The following is a 19,510-nucleotide window of genomic DNA, read 5'->3' on the forward strand; positions in this document are numbered from 1 at the left end:
GACTCTAGCCGCCTCGCATATAAAGGATTTATAGTGAAAAACTTTGTTTTTTCGGGTTAATTTTTTTTCAGCCGCACCACCTCTACATAACAAAAAGGCTCAGTCCCATTTACACGCACCTTTACATCATCCGCACCTAGTTTACACAACAAAGGCTCATTCCTAACAGCGTGCTTCAGCCGCACCGAACCTCACAAATATAATATTCAGAGCCTACCTTGGCTCCTCCCACCCTCAACCAGTATATATATACAAATACTGTTTTCTTGGAATTTCTCTCACTTGATACAGCTATCGTGCTGTGACGGTTCCACCTGAAGACGGAAGCTTGTGTTGCCTCCGAAACGTCGTGATTTTTATTTTATTTTTATTTTACTTTTATTAATTTTAATTTTTTACCTACGTGACTTTACCGAAAAAAACTAAGAATATGCCTTTTTCGCCGCTCTGAATGGCTCTCAAACGGCGTGGCTAAAATGCGAGAAGCTGCTCGCAATGAACGAGGGGGAGATCTCTCACTCGGACGCCTTCACGGCACAAATCAGACTGTGGTGTTGCAGCGGTTTCTAAACACGAACAACTTAAAATGTTATCTTCATTAGGCGATTCATGCTGAAAGAATCATGATATTTAAAACATTTGAAACACAACAAAACCATTTATACTATGAGACCTCCTTTACCAGTGGCAAAATATAGTAATAGGTTTTTACCCTTTCAACTGATACAATAACTGACACGTTTATACAAGGCATCATGTTTGCAATAACCAAAACACAAGCAGTCAAAATGCAAACAAAAAGAAACAACTCTGATGATGATAATGATATGCACTATCCTTGAAGTTGATTGGTCCAATGGAGACTAGGCTCTAAGAAAAGCTGTCATAACCACGGCCGCCGTGGTGCGTTAAGGAAGAGAAGGCGAGCGTGTGGTGTGTCGCGCCTCAATAGGTGCTCGCAAACTGAACGAGGTCTTGACAGTCCCTCTAGATTCAACGTTGTGTCTGTTGTGGTGTTTTTTGTCTCTTCTCTAGGGGCCTCAAGGAGAGAATGGGGGGAAAGGAGACATGGTACGACCCGTTATTCACCTTATCGGCTTCGCTCCACGAGCCTCCACCCCCCCCCCCTGCCATTTCATAAACTAAACACTGCCCATAGACTCAACACTACCCATAGACTCAACACTACCCATAGACTCAACACTGCCCATAGACTCAACACTACCCATAGACTCAACACTACCCATAGACTCAACACTACCCATAGACTCAACACTGCCCATAGACTCAACACTGCCCATAGACTCAACACTACCCATAGACTCAACACTACCCATAGACTCAACACTACCCATAGACTCAACACTACCCATAGACTCAACACTACCCATAGACTCAACACTGCCCATAGACTCAACACTACCCATAGACTCAACACTGCCCATAGACTCAACACTGCCCATAGACTCAACACTGCCCATAGACTCAACACTACCCATAGACTCAACACTACCCACAGACTCAACACTGCCCATAGACTCAACACTGCCCATAGACTCAACACTGCCCATAGACTCAACACTACCCATAGACTCAACACTACCCATAGACTCAACACTGCCCATAGACTCAACACTGCCCATAGACTCAACACTACCCATAGACTCAACACTACCCACAGACTCAACACTGCCCATAGACTCAACACTGCCCATAGACTCAACACTGCCCATAGACTCAACACTGCCCATAGACTCAACACTGCCCATAGACTCAACACTGCCCATAGACTCAACACTACCCATAGACTCAACACTGCCCATAGACTCAACACTGCCCATAGACTCAACACTGCCCATAGACTCAACACTACCCATAGACTCAACACTGCCCATAGACTCAACACTACCCATGGTGATAGATAAAGTGACGAGAGAGAATATGATGATGATGCTACTGCACAGCATCATTGTAATTGAAGGGAAGTCACTGTATGAACTATTATTGAATAATTATGTTAAATAATACTTGTATTTACGTTATGTTCATTTTAACCAATTTTACATTTTTATTATGAAAATGTTCATCTATTTCGTAGCATGTATTGTAAATTCGTTTTTATTTTCTGTTGTCTCTGACAGGGTCTTCAAGGTCCTCAGGTAATGGCTTCCAGCTTACATCTTCATGCATATGTATAAAGGGCAAACTTGTGATTATGTGTGTCTGTTCAAAATGTTTCGCGTACTTCCCGACATGCAACAAACTTGAAATTTGCCATGTGGGTACTTTCCAGACTGTACACCATGCACAAATTATAAAAATGCACTTTTTTTGGGGGGGGGGGGGGAGAGCTCAATAATGCATTTTTTTTTTGCACAGCAAGTGAGCTGTGACGTCACATCTGTCACGTGACCCACGCATGTGGAAGCGTAACGCATCGTAGTGTAGCGGGTAGCGCGCCGCGCTACGAACCCGGCGACCCGAGTTCGAATCCCGCTCACGGCCACCACCGGTGACGATTATTTTGACCAGTCCTGCGCCTCACTAGGTCGACTCAGCCTCAAACGAATAACTGCTGCGGTGTGTGAACATCGCCACTGGGGAGATAAAGGCGGCCGGGCGTGGCGAATCCAAATCGTGGGCGAAGCCGGGTTGTACAGCTAGTAATAACTATAATATATGTGCAAAAATAATACAAATACAGACACTGGTTAAAACGCCTTCTGGCTGAGGTTGGTGATGAACATGAAGGCGCCCGTGTGTAACGTGGGGGCAAGGTAACGTGGGGGGTCACGGCAACTCCCCTAGAGGTCATCCGATATGAGTGAGATTGTCGGGTAAAGTTGCGTGGCTGTTATGGACTCATCCCGGACAAAACCGGTGAACATCGATCAACGGGTTAAAGCCCACAACTTTGGAGGCACAAAATCAGCGTGGTAAATCAAAGTTTTTTGCAAGCGCATTTTGCCCCAATAGCTGCTCCCCATTGGCTTCCCGCCCCGCGAATCAAAACGAAGCGCTCCTGTTGGGAATTGTTACAGGGTGGCTAGGAGATGTTAACTACCTCGCCTGGTGTACAGGAGGTCGTGGGTTCGATCCTGGACCCTAACGCCATGGTGGCTAGTAGATGTTGACTACCTCGCCTGGTGTACAGGAGGTCGTGGGTTCGATCCCGACCCTGACGCCTGTTGCTGTAGATTTGGAGTTTGCGTGTCTCTCTCTCTCTCTCTTCATCATCTCGGTGGCTAGGAGATGTTAACTACCTCGCCTGGTGTACAGGAGGTCGTGGGTTCAATCCCGACCCTGACGCCTACTGCTGTATATTTGGAGTTTGCGTCTCTCTCTTTCTCCCCGTGGTCGCGTGGATTTTTCTCCGGGTCCTCGGGTTTCTCCCTCCACATTTGGAATCAACAACAAGCGTTTAGATGATTTGGCTGCTGCTATGAATTTCCACGTGATGATGATGACGGTGGGCCCACTTCTTTGGGCTATAATTTGTGAGGGTCAGGTCGCCTCTGAAAAAGAGTTACACAACTCAGTGGGGGGGGGGGGGTGGGCTTATTTGGTCATATAAAATAAAAATGCAAAAAATGTTGTTACAGAATCCATGTGCGTGTGTGCTTTTTCATCCGTGGTTTTTTTTATTTATTGACTTTTCTTTCATTTCCCAGGGACCCACAGGACCCCGGGGTCTCCCAGGGTCTCCGGTAAGAATGTCGTCTGATTCATCATCGTCTCCGTCCGTTCAATTGTGGAGTGACGCTTCCGAATGCGTACCCAGAACGATCCCGTAATCCTGATATCCGCACATCGCCACTGAGCCCACGCCGTCCACCTCTGTGGCCGTTCCCGAGCCACAGATGTCGCAAACGGGTTTTGATTCCTTACCCGTAACCGTACCCGGCCGCACCAGGGTCGAAAACGGGTACCCGTACCCTACCCGATACCCGGCTACCCGGCCGGGTATCGGGTAGGGTACGGGTACGGGTACCCGATTGCGACCTCTGGGATGAAGCCATGTTGCAGGCGCGGGTGGGTTGATTCTAGGAACTTGAATTGTGAGAAGAGACAAGACTTTGGGAAATGAGTGACAAACGGCTACTCACCAGTGACTCACGGTCTACCCGTACCCGTACCTGGCCGCACCAGGGTCACAAACGGGTACCCGTACCCATACCCGGCCGGGTACGGGTAGCCGGGTATTGGGTAGGGTACGGGTATCGGGTACCCGGTTGCGACCTCTGCTGAGCCAGCAGTGGGAATTCCATATTCTTATGGCAGGGGCTTGTCCAGCCCTTAATTGCACCTCCGATTTTACACGGTTGGCTGAGTATGCTGCGAAATAAGTCCAACGTGCATACATACAAGTCAAACTTGCCGTGTACCTCCACTAGGTCGACTCAGCCTTGAATGGGTACCTGGTGCATCAGCGCTGGGGAGACAAAGGCGGCCGGGTATGAGTGACGTTGGCCACGCCGTCCCCGCGATCACGCGATGTTCCGGCCTTCGCAGGTCTTCACGAACAGCACTTGCCCCAACAGTCTTTGTGGGCTATATGGGGGATCTTTGTGTTTTTCTTCGCGCGTGTGTGTGTAGGGTCCTCCGAGCATCCCTGCCCCCACTGTGGTGAGTGAACACATTAATCGGTGGCAGGATTGTATATTAATCGATGTGTTTGTGTGTGTGTGTATTATCAGTTTGCACATACAGCTTTTCGCCTTTTGGCATCCTTTGGTCTAACACCGCTTTGAGACGCGGCTCAAAAGAAAGCTGTCTCTGGTGTGGACCAATCAGTTTCAAAGACAATGCATCATCATCTACTATCAGAGCATGTTTTTTGTTAACCACAAGTACGTGTCGTTAACAATAACACGATTCCTTGAAAAATGTTTCAGTTTGGTGTTTTAACATCTTAACCTGTTTTATTGCCAGAAAGGGTAAAACCTATTTATATTTTAGTTTTTTTATGTGGTGGTTTAGAGGCTGCAGCTCCTTAATATTAAAATTCCTTCCCTCCATTACTGCTAACCCTACTCCCTCCCTTTGATGCTGCTCATCCTGCATACTGCATCATGCACGGGCATAATATGACTTTGAAAACCCCCCTCCCCACCTCCTACGCATTCCAAAAGTAGTGACTAATCCCATATCTGCATTTCCCATAAATATGCTAAATTCCTCTTGATATGCAAATTATTTTGTCAAGGCGCCCCTTCCCCCCTCCAACCCAGCTTAAATATACGCTGTCAAGCTTGGTGGTGCCCATTCAGACGCTGTCTTCCCGACAGACCTGTTCTTCACCTGAGGACGGCTGCTTGCGTTGTGGCCGAAACGTCGTGAGAATTGTATTTTATTTTTATTATTTTATTCTTTCCCTTCTACGTGACTTTACCGAAAGAACCAAGAAGATAAAACCTATTGTTATACGGGGGGGAAGGGAGGGGTCTTTGTTGTATTATCACCGTTACATGGGGCAGGCAAGCACCAGCGGTTAACGCGCTGACGCTACGAGCCCGCGCCACTCCCCAGCGCGTCGCTCGCTAACCGGCTTCAGAATGGTCGGGGGCACCGTCTCTTTCAGAAGCGCGACGACCCCAAAGCTTCTACCAAAGTTCTCACCCAGTCCGGAGCCGCTCTGCGCGTCGAGGTGAGAGGCGCGGCGGTTCTCCAGCGAGCCATCGGATCGCTGCACGGAGGCAGAGGGTCCCTCCCGTCCTGCGTAGCGTTCGTCAGGCTGTTGGGGCGAGCGTTGTTTGCGAGCAGCGGCGCCTACGAAGGCCGTCGTTGTGGCACTCGAGGGGGCGGGTGGCCAGCCGGTTCAGAGCGGGGATCGAATTTGAGTGACTGGGTTTGAGACAGAACAATACAAACGAGACAGAACAATACAAACGAGACAGAACAATACAAACGAGACAGAACAATACAAACGAGACAGAACAATACAAATGAGACAGAACAATACAAACGAGACAGAACAATACAAACGAGACAGAACAATACAAACGAGACGGAACAATACAAACGATACAGAACAATACAAACGAGACGGAACAATACAAACGAGACAGAACAATACAAACGAGACAGAACAATACAAACGAGACAGAACAATACAAACGAGACAGAACAATACAAACAGAACAGAACAATACAAACGAGACGGAACAATACAAACAATACGGAACAATATATTCTTGGGTCTTTCGGTAAAGTCACGTAGATAGGTTCGAATAGAATATCAAAAATAACAAAAAAACTACGACGTTTCGATCGCAACACATGACGATTGCTTGATGACGATTGCTTCTGTGGCCATCGAAACGTCGTAGGTTTTTGTTGTTTTTGTTATTTTCTTCTAACCTATCTACGTGACTTTAGCGAAACACCCAAGAAGATATTGTTCTGTATTGTTCTCTCTTACACCCAGTGACTCAAGTTCGATTCCCGCTCTGAACCGGCTCTGGGCCTCCCCTAGGTAGACTCAGCCTCAAATGAGTGCCTGGTGCGGTCAGAAAACATTGCCACTGGGGAGACAAAGGCGGACGGGCGTGGTGCTAGCCACCCACCCCCTCGTGCGCCGTGCCGGCCTTCATATGCGCTGTTCCACGCTAACAGCACTTGCCCCAAACAGTCTGTAAAGGCCACACGGGGGATCTTTGTCTTTGCAGGGCGTGGAGGTGGTGAAGACGCTGCACTACCTGAGCGGGCTGGTGCAGAGCATCCGGAAGCCGCTGGGCACAAGGGAAAACCCGGCGCGGATCTGCCGAGACCTCATGGACTGTGAGCAGCTCATGGCGGACGGTGTGTGACACGCTGACTCGTTTGTGCGGCCTCGCTCGTTTGTAATGTTCCGTCTCGTTTGTATTGTTCCGTCTCGTTTGTATTGTTCTGTCTCGTTTGTATTGTTCTGTCTCGTTTGTATTGTTCTGTCTCGTTTGTATTGTTCTGTCTCGTTTGTATTGTTCCGTCTCGTTTGTATTGTTCCGTCTCGTTTGTATTGTTCTGTCTCGTTTGTATTGTTCTGTCTCGTTTGTATTGTTCTGTCTCGTTAGTATTGTTCTGTTTCGTTTGTATTGTTCTGTCTCGTTTGTATTGTTCTGTCTCGTTTGTATTGTTCTGTCTCGTTTGTATTGTTCTGTCTCGTTTGTATTGTTCTGTCTCGTTTGTATTGTTCTGTCTCGTTTGTATTGTTCTGTCTCGTTTGTATTGTTCCGTCTCGTTTGTATTGTTCCGTCTCGTTTGTATTGTTCTGTCTCGTTTGTATTGTTCTGTCTCGTTTGTATTGTTCTGTCTCGTTAGTATTGTTCTGTTTCGTTTGTATTGTTCTGTCTCGTTTGTATTGTTCTGTCTCGTTTGTATTGTTCTGTCTCGTTTGTATTGTTCTGTCCCGTTTGTATTGTTCTGACTCGTTTGTATTGTTTTGTCTCGTTTGTATTGTTCTGTCTCGTTTGTATTGTTCCGTCTCGTTTGTATTGTTTTGTCTCGTTTGTATTGTTCTGTCTCGTTTGTATTGTTCTGTCTCGTTTGTATTGTTCTGTCTCGTTTGTATTGTTCTGTCTCGTTTGTATTGTTCCGTCTCGTTTGTATTGTTCTGTCTCGTTTGTATTGTTCTGTCTCGTTTGTATTGTTCTGTCTCGTTTGTATTGTTCTGTCTCGTTTGTATTGTTCTGTCTCGTTTGTATTGTTCTGTCTCGTTTGTATTGTTCCGTCTCGTTTGTATTGTTCCGTCTCGTTTGTATTGTTCTGTCTCGTTTGTATTGTTCTGTCTCGTTTGTATTGTTCTGTCCCGTTTGTATTGTTCTGACTCGTTTGTATTGTTTTGTCTCGTTTGTATTGTTCTGTTCCGTTTGTATTGTTCTGTCTCGTTTGTATTGTTCTGTCTCGTTTGTATTGTTCTGTCTCGTTTGTATTGTTCTGTCTCGTTTGTATTGTTCTGTCTCGTTTGTATTGTTCTGTCTCGTTTGTATTGTTCTGTTCCGTTTGTATTGTTCTGTCTCGTTTGTATTGTTCTGTCTCGTTTGTATTGTTCTGTCTCGTTTGTATTGTTCTGTCTCGTTCGTATTGTTCCATCTCGTTTGTATTGTTCTGTCTCGTTTGTATTGTTCTGTCTCGTTTGTATTGTTCTGTCTCGTTCGTATTGTTCCATCTCGTTTGTATTGTTCTGTCTCGTTTGTATTGTTCTGTCTCGTTCGTATTGTTCCATCTCGTTCGTATTGTTCCGTCTCGTTTGTATTGTTCTGACTCGTTTGTATTGTTTTGTCTCGTTTGTATTGTTCTGTTCCGTTTGTATTGTTCTGTCTCGTTTGTATTGTTCTGTTTCGTTTGTATTGTTCTGTCTCGTTTGTATTGTTCTGTCTCGTTTGTATTGTTCTGTCTCGTTTGTATTGTTCTGTCTCGTTCGTATTGTTCCGTCTCATTTGTATTGTTCTGTCTCGTTTGTATTGTTCTGTCTCGTTTGTATTGTTCCGTCTCGTTTGTATTGTTCCGTCTCGTTTGTATTGTTCCGTCTCATTCGTATTGTTCCGTCTCGTTTGTATTGTTCTGTCTCGTTTGTATTGTTCTGTCTCGTTTGTATTGTTCTGTCTCGTTTGTATTGTTCCATCTCGTTTGTATTGTTCCATCTCGTTTGTATTGTTCTGTCTCGTTTGTATTGTTCTGTCTCGTTTGTATTGTTCTGTCTCGTTTGTATTGTTCCGTCTCGTTCGTATTGTTCCGTCTCGTTTGTATTGTTCTGTCTCGTTTGTATTGTTCTGTCTCGTTTGTATTGTTCTGTCTCGTTTGTATTGTTCTGTCTCGTTTGTATTGCTCTGTCTCGTTTGTATTGTTCTGTCTCGTTTGTATTGTTCTGTCTCGTTCGTATTGTTCCGTCTCGTTTGTATTGTTCTGTCTCGTTTGTATTGTTCTGTCTCGTTTGTATTGTTCTGTCTCGTTTGTATTGTTCTGTCTCGTTTGTATTGCTCTGTCTCGTTTGTATTGTTCTGTCTCGTTTGTATTGTTCTGTCTCGTTTGTATTGTTCTGTCTCGTTTGTATTGTTCTGTCTCGTTTGTATTGTTCCATCTCGTTTGTATTGTTCTGTCTCGTTTGTATTGTTCCATCTCGTTTGTATTGTTCTGTCTCGTTTGTATTGTTCTGTCTCGTTTGTATTGTTCCGTCTCGTTTGTATTGTTCCGTCTCGTTTGTATTGTTTTGTCTCGTTTGTATTGTTCTGTCTCGTTTGTATTGTTCTGTCCCGTTTGTATTGTTCTGACTCGTTTGTATTGTTCCGTCTCGTTTGTATTGTTCTGTCTCGTTTGTATTGTTCTGTCTCGTTTGTATTGTTCTGTCTCGTTTGTATTGTTCTGTCTCGTTTGAAACGTGCCGACTAGTTAACTAGTTCAGCACTAACCGGTTGTGTGTTGGATAGTTAAACCCACCACAACATTGACAATTCGAGTTACCGTGACGTTTCATCGGTATTAACAACAACAAGCAGCAGCATCATCAGGCAACGGCCACAGAATTATGGATAAATCTTCCTCCTGTTTAGGTCTTCGAGGGATAAATGTGATGCTGATTGTTTACACGACACACCCTCACCAATTGGCTGTGTCGGGTGGCGGCGGGTTTAACGGCGCGATCTGACCCCATAAAACTCTATTCTGTATAATATTGGTCGCAAAAGCCCTACGACTACTACTACGAAGGATTGTCACGTAAAGAAAACGTGCCAATTATTAGTTACTAACTCAGCCACACCGGTTGTGTGTTGGAGAGTTAAACCCACGGCAACATTTACGATTTGAGTAGCTGCGGCGACGTTTCGCCGGTAATTACAACAACAACAATCACCGGCATCATCAGGCGGCAGCCAAAATTTGTCGAGAAACGCTCCTCCTTGTTTCGGTCTCGAACACGCGGCGTGTAAATGTGGTGATGTCACTGCCACTTGTGAGCCCAATCAGGTGCGAAGATCAGAGGGACGGGGGTCAATGTAGTCATATGAATTACAACGGGTATCTATGATTGATTCGGGTTATTCACAGTTAACGTATACGTGATGTATGATTGCGACGCTGTGACGTTTCGCTGGGTGTTTACGCCAACAACAACAACGACGACAACCTCTTACACGTTGACGCCTATGCACACCTCTTTTAGCCCCGCCCCCCCCTCCCAATATGTTCCATTCATTGGCTACCACATTCAGATAAGCCCCCCCCCCTCCCCCTTAACTTGTATTTAAGAACTTGCATCTTGGAATCCCTGCCTCACTTGAGACAGCAAATCTGGCTGTGACGGTCCCACCTGATGACGGAGACTTGTGTTGCCTCCGAAACGTCGTGATTTTTATTATTTTATCTTTATTAATTTTAATTTCATTTTTTACCTACGTGATTACAACGACAAGCACGACCAGCCTCATCAGGCTATTTAGCCAGAATCATGACGGAGTCTTCTCTCCCGTCTCGGCCTCGAAGCGCTCTGTTTGCCCTCCGCACGGCGCGTCGAGAAAAAAGAACTAAATGAAGGGGGAAACGAACGGCGTCCTTAGGGTGGCGGCAACTTCGGAACGTGAATCCTCATTCCACCCGTGACCCGCATTGCCTCCCGCGCTCCCAGGGTCGTACTTCATAGACCCCAATACGGGCTGCGCCTCGGACACCATCCAAGTCACCTGCAGCTTCTCAAAGGGCGGACGCACCTGCTTCAACCCCGTATCAATCTCCATGGTACGTGTCTGCGTGTCCGTGCGTGTCCGTGCGTGTGGGTCTGTGTGTGTTGCAGTGGTGCTGGCCTCCCGCTCCCTCGTGTACCGTTCCAGCCTTCTGAGGTGCTGCTACTTGCTATTAACAGCACTTGCCCCTACAGTCTGCTAGAGGCTATACGGGGGATCTCTGTCTTTGTGTGTCGCAGTGGGGAGCGGTGGTGCAGCGGTCTGCTCGCTGCGCTACGAACACGGCGACCCGAGTTCGATTCCCGCTCACGGCTAACACCGGTGACGATTATCTGAACCGGTCCTGGGCTTCCCCTAGGTCGAATCAGCCTCTCAAGAGTACCTGGTCCGGTGTGTAAACATCGCCAAAAGGGATACAAAGGCGGCCGGGCGTGGTGTTGGCCACCCACCACCTCGTGTGCCGTGCCGGCCTTCACAGGCGCCCGCTAACAGCACTTGCCCCTACAATTTGTTAAGGCTACACGGGGGATCTTTGTCTTGTTTTGTTGCTGTGTGTGTCAGTATTGTGTGTGTCGTAATCATCGTCGTCATCATTGTCATAATCATCGTCGCCATCGTCATCATTTTCATAATCATCGTCGCCGTCGTCATCATTGTCATAATCATCATCATAATCATCGTCGTCGTCGCCATTGTCATCATCGTCATCATAATAATCATCGTCACCATCGTCACCATCGTTGCCGTCGTCATCATTGTCATAATCATCGTCGTCGCCATCGTCGTCATCGTCATCATCATTATCATCGTCATCATCATCGTCACCATCGTCGCCATCGTCGTCATCGTCATAATTATCATCGTCATCATCATCGTCACCATCGCCATCACTGTCACCGTCGCCGTCGTCATCATCTACGACGCCTCGCTCTCCGCCCCGTCCCGCAGTCGCACTACGACGTCAGCCGGGTGCAGATGAACTTCCTGCACCTGCTGAGCACCGAGGCCTGGCAAACCATCACGGTGCACTGCCTCAACTCGCCCCTGCACGGCAACGCCACCGCCGGCCCCACCGCTGGCCCCACCACCGGCCCCACCACCGGCTCCACTACCGGTTCTACCACCGCCGCCACCACCGCGGGCTCCGGCCTCCGCTTCAGGGGCTGGAGCGGCCTCATCTTCGGCGGTGCCGGGGGGCCCCTCCATCCCAGAGTCGTCCGGGACGACTGCTCGGTTCGTTTGGCGTCGCCAGTTTTGTCCGTGCAACAGCGGTGCCGAACGGGGGGGGGGGGGGCTGTGACGGGCTGCCCCCCTCCTACCACTGCACCACTCCCCCCACCGCCCGCCCGCCAACCCTCTCTGCTTTAAATGTCCACGTGATGAGAAGCCACCTCACTTGCAGCCAGGGCGCGACTCCTGAACAAGAGCTGCGTACTCTTTGGTTCTTTCGGTAAAGTCACGTGGGTAGAAAAATAAAGCAAAAAATAAAATAAATCACGACGTTTCGATCGCAACACACGCGGTCGTCCTCAGTGGAACTGCTTAAGCAGCTGGTTTAGCAGTGGAACTGCTTACTAACCATGCCCCCTGCCCCCATCCCCGCATCTTACCGCCACAGATTCAAGATGGCCGCTGGCACCAGGCGGAATTCTCGTTTGAGACTCGCAAGGCCACGCTGCTTCCCATCGTCGAGGTTCTCAACCTGCCCACCTCCAGCACCACCTCCCAGACGCGCCTCGAAGTTGGACCGATTTGCTTCCTGTGATCGTCATCGCCGTTTTCGGCGGCGGTCAGCGGAAACTCGAGACAGAGAGAGAGAGAGAGAAAGACGGGAGATGGGAGAATCCCCCAAGTGTTTTGCACATTTACCACGTGGTATATCTCGAGGTGCCCCTGCAGCAGCAATCTACTCTCAGGGGGACCACCTCCACCCCCACTACCCACCCTGGCAGCTGTCCCTGTGTGGCACAAGGTGAACACACAGCACCGGGCCTACAAGTGGGCAATGCTCTGGTCAGTAGGGGGACGATGTTGCTTACGCGACTTTTCCCAATTGCCGTCGTCGTTATCATCGCCGTCGTCGCCGTCGTCACAGTGGGGTAAGCGGAGTGAACCGGTGAGTGAAGCTCACGGGGACGGTGACCGCGGTAGGTCGTGGCGGCAGTAGTAGTGGCGATAAGATGAGCGACCAGGAGGTGACTGACCGCCAGTGAGCGATCGAGCGACCGGAGCGATTCGGCGAGTGCCGGATCGCAGCCGGAAAATCTAGCCGTGACTTCTTCCCCCCGTTGGTCTGGCCGAAGAAAACGGGACTGGGGACTGGGGAGAGACTTTTACGAGCCCTACCCCACTGGACACGCGAGCGAAAAGAGAGCAAGGGAGAGCTTCATCGCTCATCGGATTCCTCCAGCACGAAGAAATAAATCCGATTCTGATTCTAGACCGTGGGGAGGGAAGTCGTCACGACGCACCTGAACCGGCACGGAGACACGTAACCGTTTAGTCGGCGAGCTCCGTTTGTACAACTCATCGGTCCCAACGTGATTGCTCTCCGTGTGTGTGATAATCGCTCAGCACCGGGTGGCTAAAACGCAGTAAGTTGGCGCAGTAGGGGGCGCAGGTGATGCATCGGCCAGTCATCTCGATCGGTCTGTCCCGTGACCTCATGCCGGTGGGCGTTCGACACTTCACATGGCTTTAAAGTGCACTTAGCCTGGTGCAAGTGCCGTGGCGAGATCACCGCCAGCCAGTGGCGAATCGCGTGAAATTTCAGCACGCGTGAAAAATCGCCGGAGATCTGACCGCCCCGGACGTAATCAGTAAGGGGGATTTGTTCGGAATTCCGCGAAAATATTATCTCTCTCTCTCCGTCCGTCAGTCCGCGAGTAACGTGGGGGTCATGGTAACCGCCATAGTGATGATCCGCTCCGAGTGAAACCCCTGAGTGTCGAAGTTGCGTGCGCTGCTCGGCACTCGACCCTCCGGGGGAAAACCGGGACACGTAGATCGAACGGTTCACGTAACTCGGTTGCAAGCAACTTTTGCACGCGGGCGCATGCAACCCGGTCGACGCAGATCCGCCGTCGCGCGCACAGAACAAGCAACGCAACATTTAACGTTGAAAACTGGCCCCGTGCACAAAAAGTTATTTATTATTGTCATTCTATATGACAGTTTTGTTTTCACAAAATCCGGTGGGATATATTGCAGACGACGCACAAGCCTCGCCGTCATTCAGCATTGCCTCCGAAGGGGACGTTAAAAAAGCACGTTTTAACGACGCAATTATTCATGTAAGTTCTCTGCGGGGAGCCCTGCTAACGCCAACCGTATGCGCTTACTCGGCAATCCGTCGCATACAAATGGAAAGCGCCGGTGCGAAAATTCACATCGACAAAATCTTTAACCCTTAGGGGTTTTGGAACGCACCGATTCGCGTTTTTTTTTGGGGGGGGGGTGGTTAGACCACCCCTTCCAATGGTCCGGTGAAATTGGTGTGGCCAGAGCACTTACGTTGCCAGGCCCCTGGTGATTATCATGGTAGCAGCGACTGCGGTGGAGAGATGCTTCCACCCTCGCCTGGTGTGCAGGAGGTCGTGGGTTTGATCCCGACCCTGACGCCTGCTGCTGTATATTTGGAGTTTGCATGTTCTCTTTGCCCGGGATTGCATGGATTTTTCTCTGGGTCCACCGGTTTCTCCCTCCACATTTAGAATCGACGTCGGTCGTTTAGAGTATTTGCCTAATGTTATAAATTTCCACACGACGATAAGCCACTTCGTTGAGCTATCATTTGTGATTGCCAGGTCGCTTCTGAAAAAGAGCTACAGTTTAGTGGAGCCTTACCCGGTGAAATAAAAATAGTCCATAGTTTTATTAGCATGCTGAGCCCAGTCCAGATGTTTCAGATATTCAATGTTTAGTACCAACCAAGGGTGATGTCCCATTTGCCATTCCAATATTTTAAGCTAAACAAATCGGGTTTTGCCAAATAAGGCTCCACTAAGCTATGTAGCTCTTTATCCGGAGCTATCCGGCTATCACAAACGAAGCTCAACCAATTGCATTATCATCATGAGGACATTTACAGCGGCAGCAGCATCAGCGACCAAATACCCTTAAATAATCTTTCGCGACTTAAATGGGTCAGTCCTTCCCAAACCTACAAGTACGACGAATCTCCATTGGTGTGCGCGTGACGGTTTAGAATTCGCCATTGCAGTAGAAGCCCTCTTAACGACGGTACAGTAGAAGCCCTCTTAACGACGGTACAGTAGAAGGCCTCTTAACGACGGTACAGTAGAAGGCCTCTTAACAATGGTACAGTGGAGGGCATCTTAACAATGGTACAGTAGAAGGCCTCTTAATGACAGTACAGTTAGTCCCCCCCTTAACGGTACAGTAAGACCCCTCAAAATAATGGTACAGTAGAAGCCCTCTTAACGATGGTACAGTAGGACCCCTATTAACGACGGTACCGTAGGAGTCCTCTTGTACTGTACCGTCATTCTACTGTACCTACAACAGCGGCACATCCTTAACGGGGGAATGGTCAGTAAGCGAATACATCGGGCTCTATAGAGGCCCGTCATTAAGCGATTAGTCGTTAACAGCGGTGGTCATTAAGAGGAGTTCTACTCTACACTACTATACAATACACTACTATACATAATATAGGGTTTTTTTGGGTTACATCACTTAAATATATAAATGTGTCATTAAACCCGCCACCACCCGACACAGCCAATTAGTAAGGTTTTTCACGTAAACAGAACGTGCCAATTTGTTACTTTGGTGGACCTCTCCACAAATCAGGCTGTCACCTATATGAAGCTAGCTGTAATTACAGGTGAAACGTCGTACTCAGATTGTAAATGTTGTGGCTTGGCTCTCCAACACACCGGTGTGCTGTACTAGTAAATAATTGGAATGTTTACGTGACAAACCTGACTAATTGGCTGTTGTCGGGTGGTAGCGGGTTTTATTTGTATGCGATCTAACCCAAAAAAAACCTGCATTCTGGACGATATTGGTCGCGAAAGCCTACTTGTTAAACACTACTATACACTACACTACTATACACTGCACTATTATACACTACACACTACTATACACTACACTATACACTACACACGACTATATACTACACTGTACACTACACATTGGGCTCTGTGGAGGCCCATTGGTAAACGATTAGTTGTTAAGAGGGGTCCTAATCTGTTGGCCCGAATTTTGAAGGGTCCAGAGTCAGTTCTATGGGATCATCACGCTCAATGTTCTTTTTTGGGTTTTTCTTGCCAGGAAGAAATGTACATAGTTATTTATTTGGTAACGCCGTGTGGTGCTCACGGTTATGATTCTGTTGCGTCATTAAGTACAATTATACGAGTAATATCAAATTAGCAATGTGCAATAGTACGTCTTTTTTTATCGTCAGCAACAGAAAAAAAAGGGGACTCGCGCGGCTTAACAGACTCGGCGTGGCCAACGATTCACCGGTTCTTCGATTTAAAAAAAAACACACAGACATCGTAATTCTCACGATGCACTAATCGGCGGTGTTGACAAACTGATTACTTAACTCGCAATTCGCTGTCAACAATTATGGTGTGGACTTCGAAACGGGCAGTTTTCGTTCACTCTCGGAGACAGAGAGCGCGTGCGAGAGAGAGGACGGCCAGGACCAGTGATACCAACACTTGCCCAAGCTCTGTTCTCCTACATTTGGATTTTTGGACCAGCCCCATTTAACGGGTGTTGATGCACGTGGGAGGTAATTTGAAGTGCCCAGAGAAAACTGACGCATGCGAGAACGAGGAGGTCACACTCAATCCCCGTCCCGCTTGCTCTACCGCCTCCGTACCCCATCGAAGGAGCCTCACGAAGCTGCTTTCCTGATCCACCAACCCTCGCACCCGCCTCCCTGCGCACACACACACAAGTACTGGATTTCCAGCGTCCAGCCGTGAAGGTTCAGGGTATCGATTTGAGAGCACCCAAACAATACAAACAAGCATGGGGAACTGACGGTTAGACGCAGTGCGCAAAACGGGGTGGGGGGGGGGTCACGGAAGACAAAATTAATCGATTGAATTCGAGCCACGATGATGCACCGTTCGGACCTGGTGAATCGTTCTAACGCGGAATCTGTAAAACACTGAGCTCTTTTCCCAGTGAGCACGCACAACGTTGGGTTGATGTTAAGGTTGACGTTGGGCCAACGTTGACGCAATGTTAGGTTAACGTTGGTGCCAACGTTGGCGCGCGGTTGGAACCGTTGGCCCCACCGCTGGCCCTACGTTCCGCGTTCCACTGGGTTTGTTGATATTCAGGCATTATTGAATAGTATAACGTAATATATATTTTATTTCATGGAGGATTTGAGTGTAGTAGCTTTGCCACGGCTCACAGTTCTCTATACGGATACGGGCGAGTTTCTGTCGTCGGTAAGAAGTAATTGTTGAGCCATGTTTAGGATTTTAAGTTAATTGGTTGGATTCACGGTGCTGTTGATGACAACGCAAGGAATGATCTACCTCCACTCGTGATCATGGAGAAGCGTCAGTTTAGAATTGACAGCACAAACTCTTCATTTATTTTTAATTCTTTTTAACTTTTTACCGAAGCTTAATCATTATCGCAACGACGTAGATTTCTTCATTCCGCGATCCATATTTGTGCGCCGAACGAGCTGGCTTTCTGGACCCAGAGGATTAGCTTGCGTGTACATTCGCCGCTATCAGTTGCTCGTGAATTTCATATGTTGCCAGTTGCTTTTAATATTAAGCGTGTTTGTTGTAATAATTGTGTTTGTGGCAGAAAATACGTTTTGCCATGTTTTCTTTTTTTTACGGCCTGTAATTTCAGTTTACAGCCTACGACAATAAGGAGCAGAATGTGATTGACTGAACTGTGAAACTTTGGCCAATCGACAGCCAGAACTGTATCACATGATCTCTCTGAACCAATCAAAGGTGCTATGAACAAGGAGGTTTCCTGCTACAAATCAATCATGTCATAATTATTTTTTAAGCTTTTTTTTCATTCAATTTAACATCCTCCCAAATGACTTCGCCTCGTGAATGTGAAGTTTAACATACATTTTTTTTCCTCAGATGTATTGTTTTGGGAGGGAAAATGGTCGTTGTATTGCTATGGGGTGCTATCAACCCCAGTAGATATTCTACAGGGACTCCTCTGTTTACGAATGGGTTAGGTTCCAGAGGTCTGTACGTAAGTCGATTTGTTTGTAAGTCCAAAGGTGTTGTACAGCATCTACACTATACATGGGGAATGGCTTGAAAAGTTGTATAATCTCCTGTAGACGTAGATACCGCCGATTCTTCGCGTACTGCAGATGTAGATGCCGCTGGTTATTCATGTTCTGTAGATGTAGATGCCACTGGTTCTTCACGTTCTGTAGCTGTAGATGCCACTGATTCTTCACGTTCTGCAGATGTAGATGCCATTGGTTCTGCATGTTCTGTAGATGCAACTGGTTCTTCATGTTCTGCACATGTAGATGCCACTGGTTCTTCACGTTCTGCAGATGTAGATGCCACTGGTTCTTTATGTTCTGCAGATGTAGATGCCATTGGTTCTGCATGTTCTGCAGCTGTAGATGCTGCTTGTTCTTCACGTTCTGAAGATGTAGTTGCCACTGGTTGTTTACGTTCTGCAGATGTAGATGCCACTGGTTATTTATATTCTATAGATGTAGATGCCACTGGTTCTTCATATTCTATAGATGTAGATGCCACCGTTTCTTTATGTTCTGTAGATGTAGATGCCACTGGTTCTTCATGTTCTGCAGATGTAAATGCAACTGGTTCTTCATGTTCTGCACATGTAGATGCCACCGATTCTTCATAAGCTGTAGATGCCACTGGTTCTTCATGTTCTGCAGATGTAGATGCCAATTATTCCTCATATTCTACATATGTAGAGGCCATTGGTTCTTCATGTTCTCCAGATGTAGATGCCACCGGTTCACGTGGCATCTACGTGACATTCGGACCAGGTTTGTTCGTATCTCTGAAAGTTCGTAAGTCAAATGTTCCTAAGTGGAGGAGTCCCGTACTGGGTCCTGTCATCAACATTTGCCATACTTTCATCGCACAACTGTCGTGTGTTCCTCCAACGGAACAAACATCCCTGCGCTGGTGTCATCGTCCCCCCCCCCCCCCACCCGCGTTTTGCGTCACACCTATCTCGCTAAATGCGTCACACGTTCTGCCCAATGATATGCCGCCACCGTCACTAGCGGTCGGAGACCATCAGGCTGCCCCGACGTTTGGCCCGAACGGTTCCACGGAATACGCAAAAAAAAGCGATCTCGGTCAGCAGAGAAAAAAAAGGGGGTCTTTGGGGGGGGGGGGGGGGGGGCTCCGTTTACACAACCAATTATTTATTGGAAACGATATAAAATTAAAAAGGTGACTTTAAATCCGTTTGTTATCGTCGTTTTGTACGCAAAGTTGTCGACTCGCTTTGAACAACAGCAAACAAAAATCGATGTTCGCTTAGGATTATGGTAGAGCAAGCCTTGTTTGTGTGTGTGTGGGCACCGGAGCATCACTTGAAGGGATCTCAGAGGCAGCTCTGTGAAATCCGCTTCCACGGGCCGTTCTGTGTGCACCGGAATAATAAGAAGAAGATCTCAGAGGCAGTTCTGTGAAATCCGCTTCCACGGACCGTTCTCTTAAGCAACGGAGGTGTCGCGCTGCCTTTGTGAACGGATTCTTCGTCCCGATGAGACGCTGACCCCGTGCGCCTGGGACGACGTTTCGCGACGTTGCCTTGCCGGAGACCCAAGACGAGTCGAACAATTTTAATCCGTCAAACCCGAGCGAGCA

General features: G+C 47.8%; 1 protein-coding gene across 1 annotated transcript; it reads left to right on the forward strand.

Moving 5' to 3' along the window:
- Positions 1 to 1,041: 1,041 nt before the first annotated feature.
- Positions 1,042 to 19,041, forward strand: LOC133360175 (collagen alpha-1(XXVII) chain-like). The gene is made up of 9 exons (XM_061578785.1): positions 1,042 to 1,071; positions 2,142 to 2,159; positions 3,672 to 3,707; positions 4,597 to 4,626; positions 5,582 to 5,647; positions 6,669 to 6,801; positions 10,601 to 10,710; positions 11,604 to 11,888; positions 12,274 to 19,041. The coding sequence occupies exons 1-9, from the start codon at positions 1,069 to 1,071 to the stop codon at positions 12,418 to 12,420; spliced, it is 828 nt and encodes a 275-aa protein (XP_061434769.1). The 5' UTR covers positions 1,042 to 1,068; the 3' UTR covers positions 12,421 to 19,041.
- Positions 19,042 to 19,510: the final 469 nt, after the last annotated feature.

Source organism: Lethenteron reissneri, chromosome 67 (assembly GCF_015708825.2).
Source record: "Lethenteron reissneri isolate LAM-NWPU_2019-01 chromosome 67, ASM1570882v1, whole genome shotgun sequence".
NCBI lineage: Eukaryota > Metazoa > Chordata > Hyperoartia > Petromyzontiformes > Petromyzontidae > Lethenteron > Lethenteron reissneri.

Coding starts and splice junctions, on each gene's coding strand:
- LOC133360175 (XM_061578785.1), top strand. Junction 4,627..5,581: donor GCATCCCTGCCCCCACTGTG/GTGAGTGAACAC, acceptor CGTCTCTTTCAG/AAGCGCGACGACCCCAAAGC. Junction 5,648..6,668: donor GAGCCGCTCTGCGCGTCGAG/GTGAGAGGCGCG, acceptor TTGTCTTTGCAG/GGCGTGGAGGTGGTGAAGAC.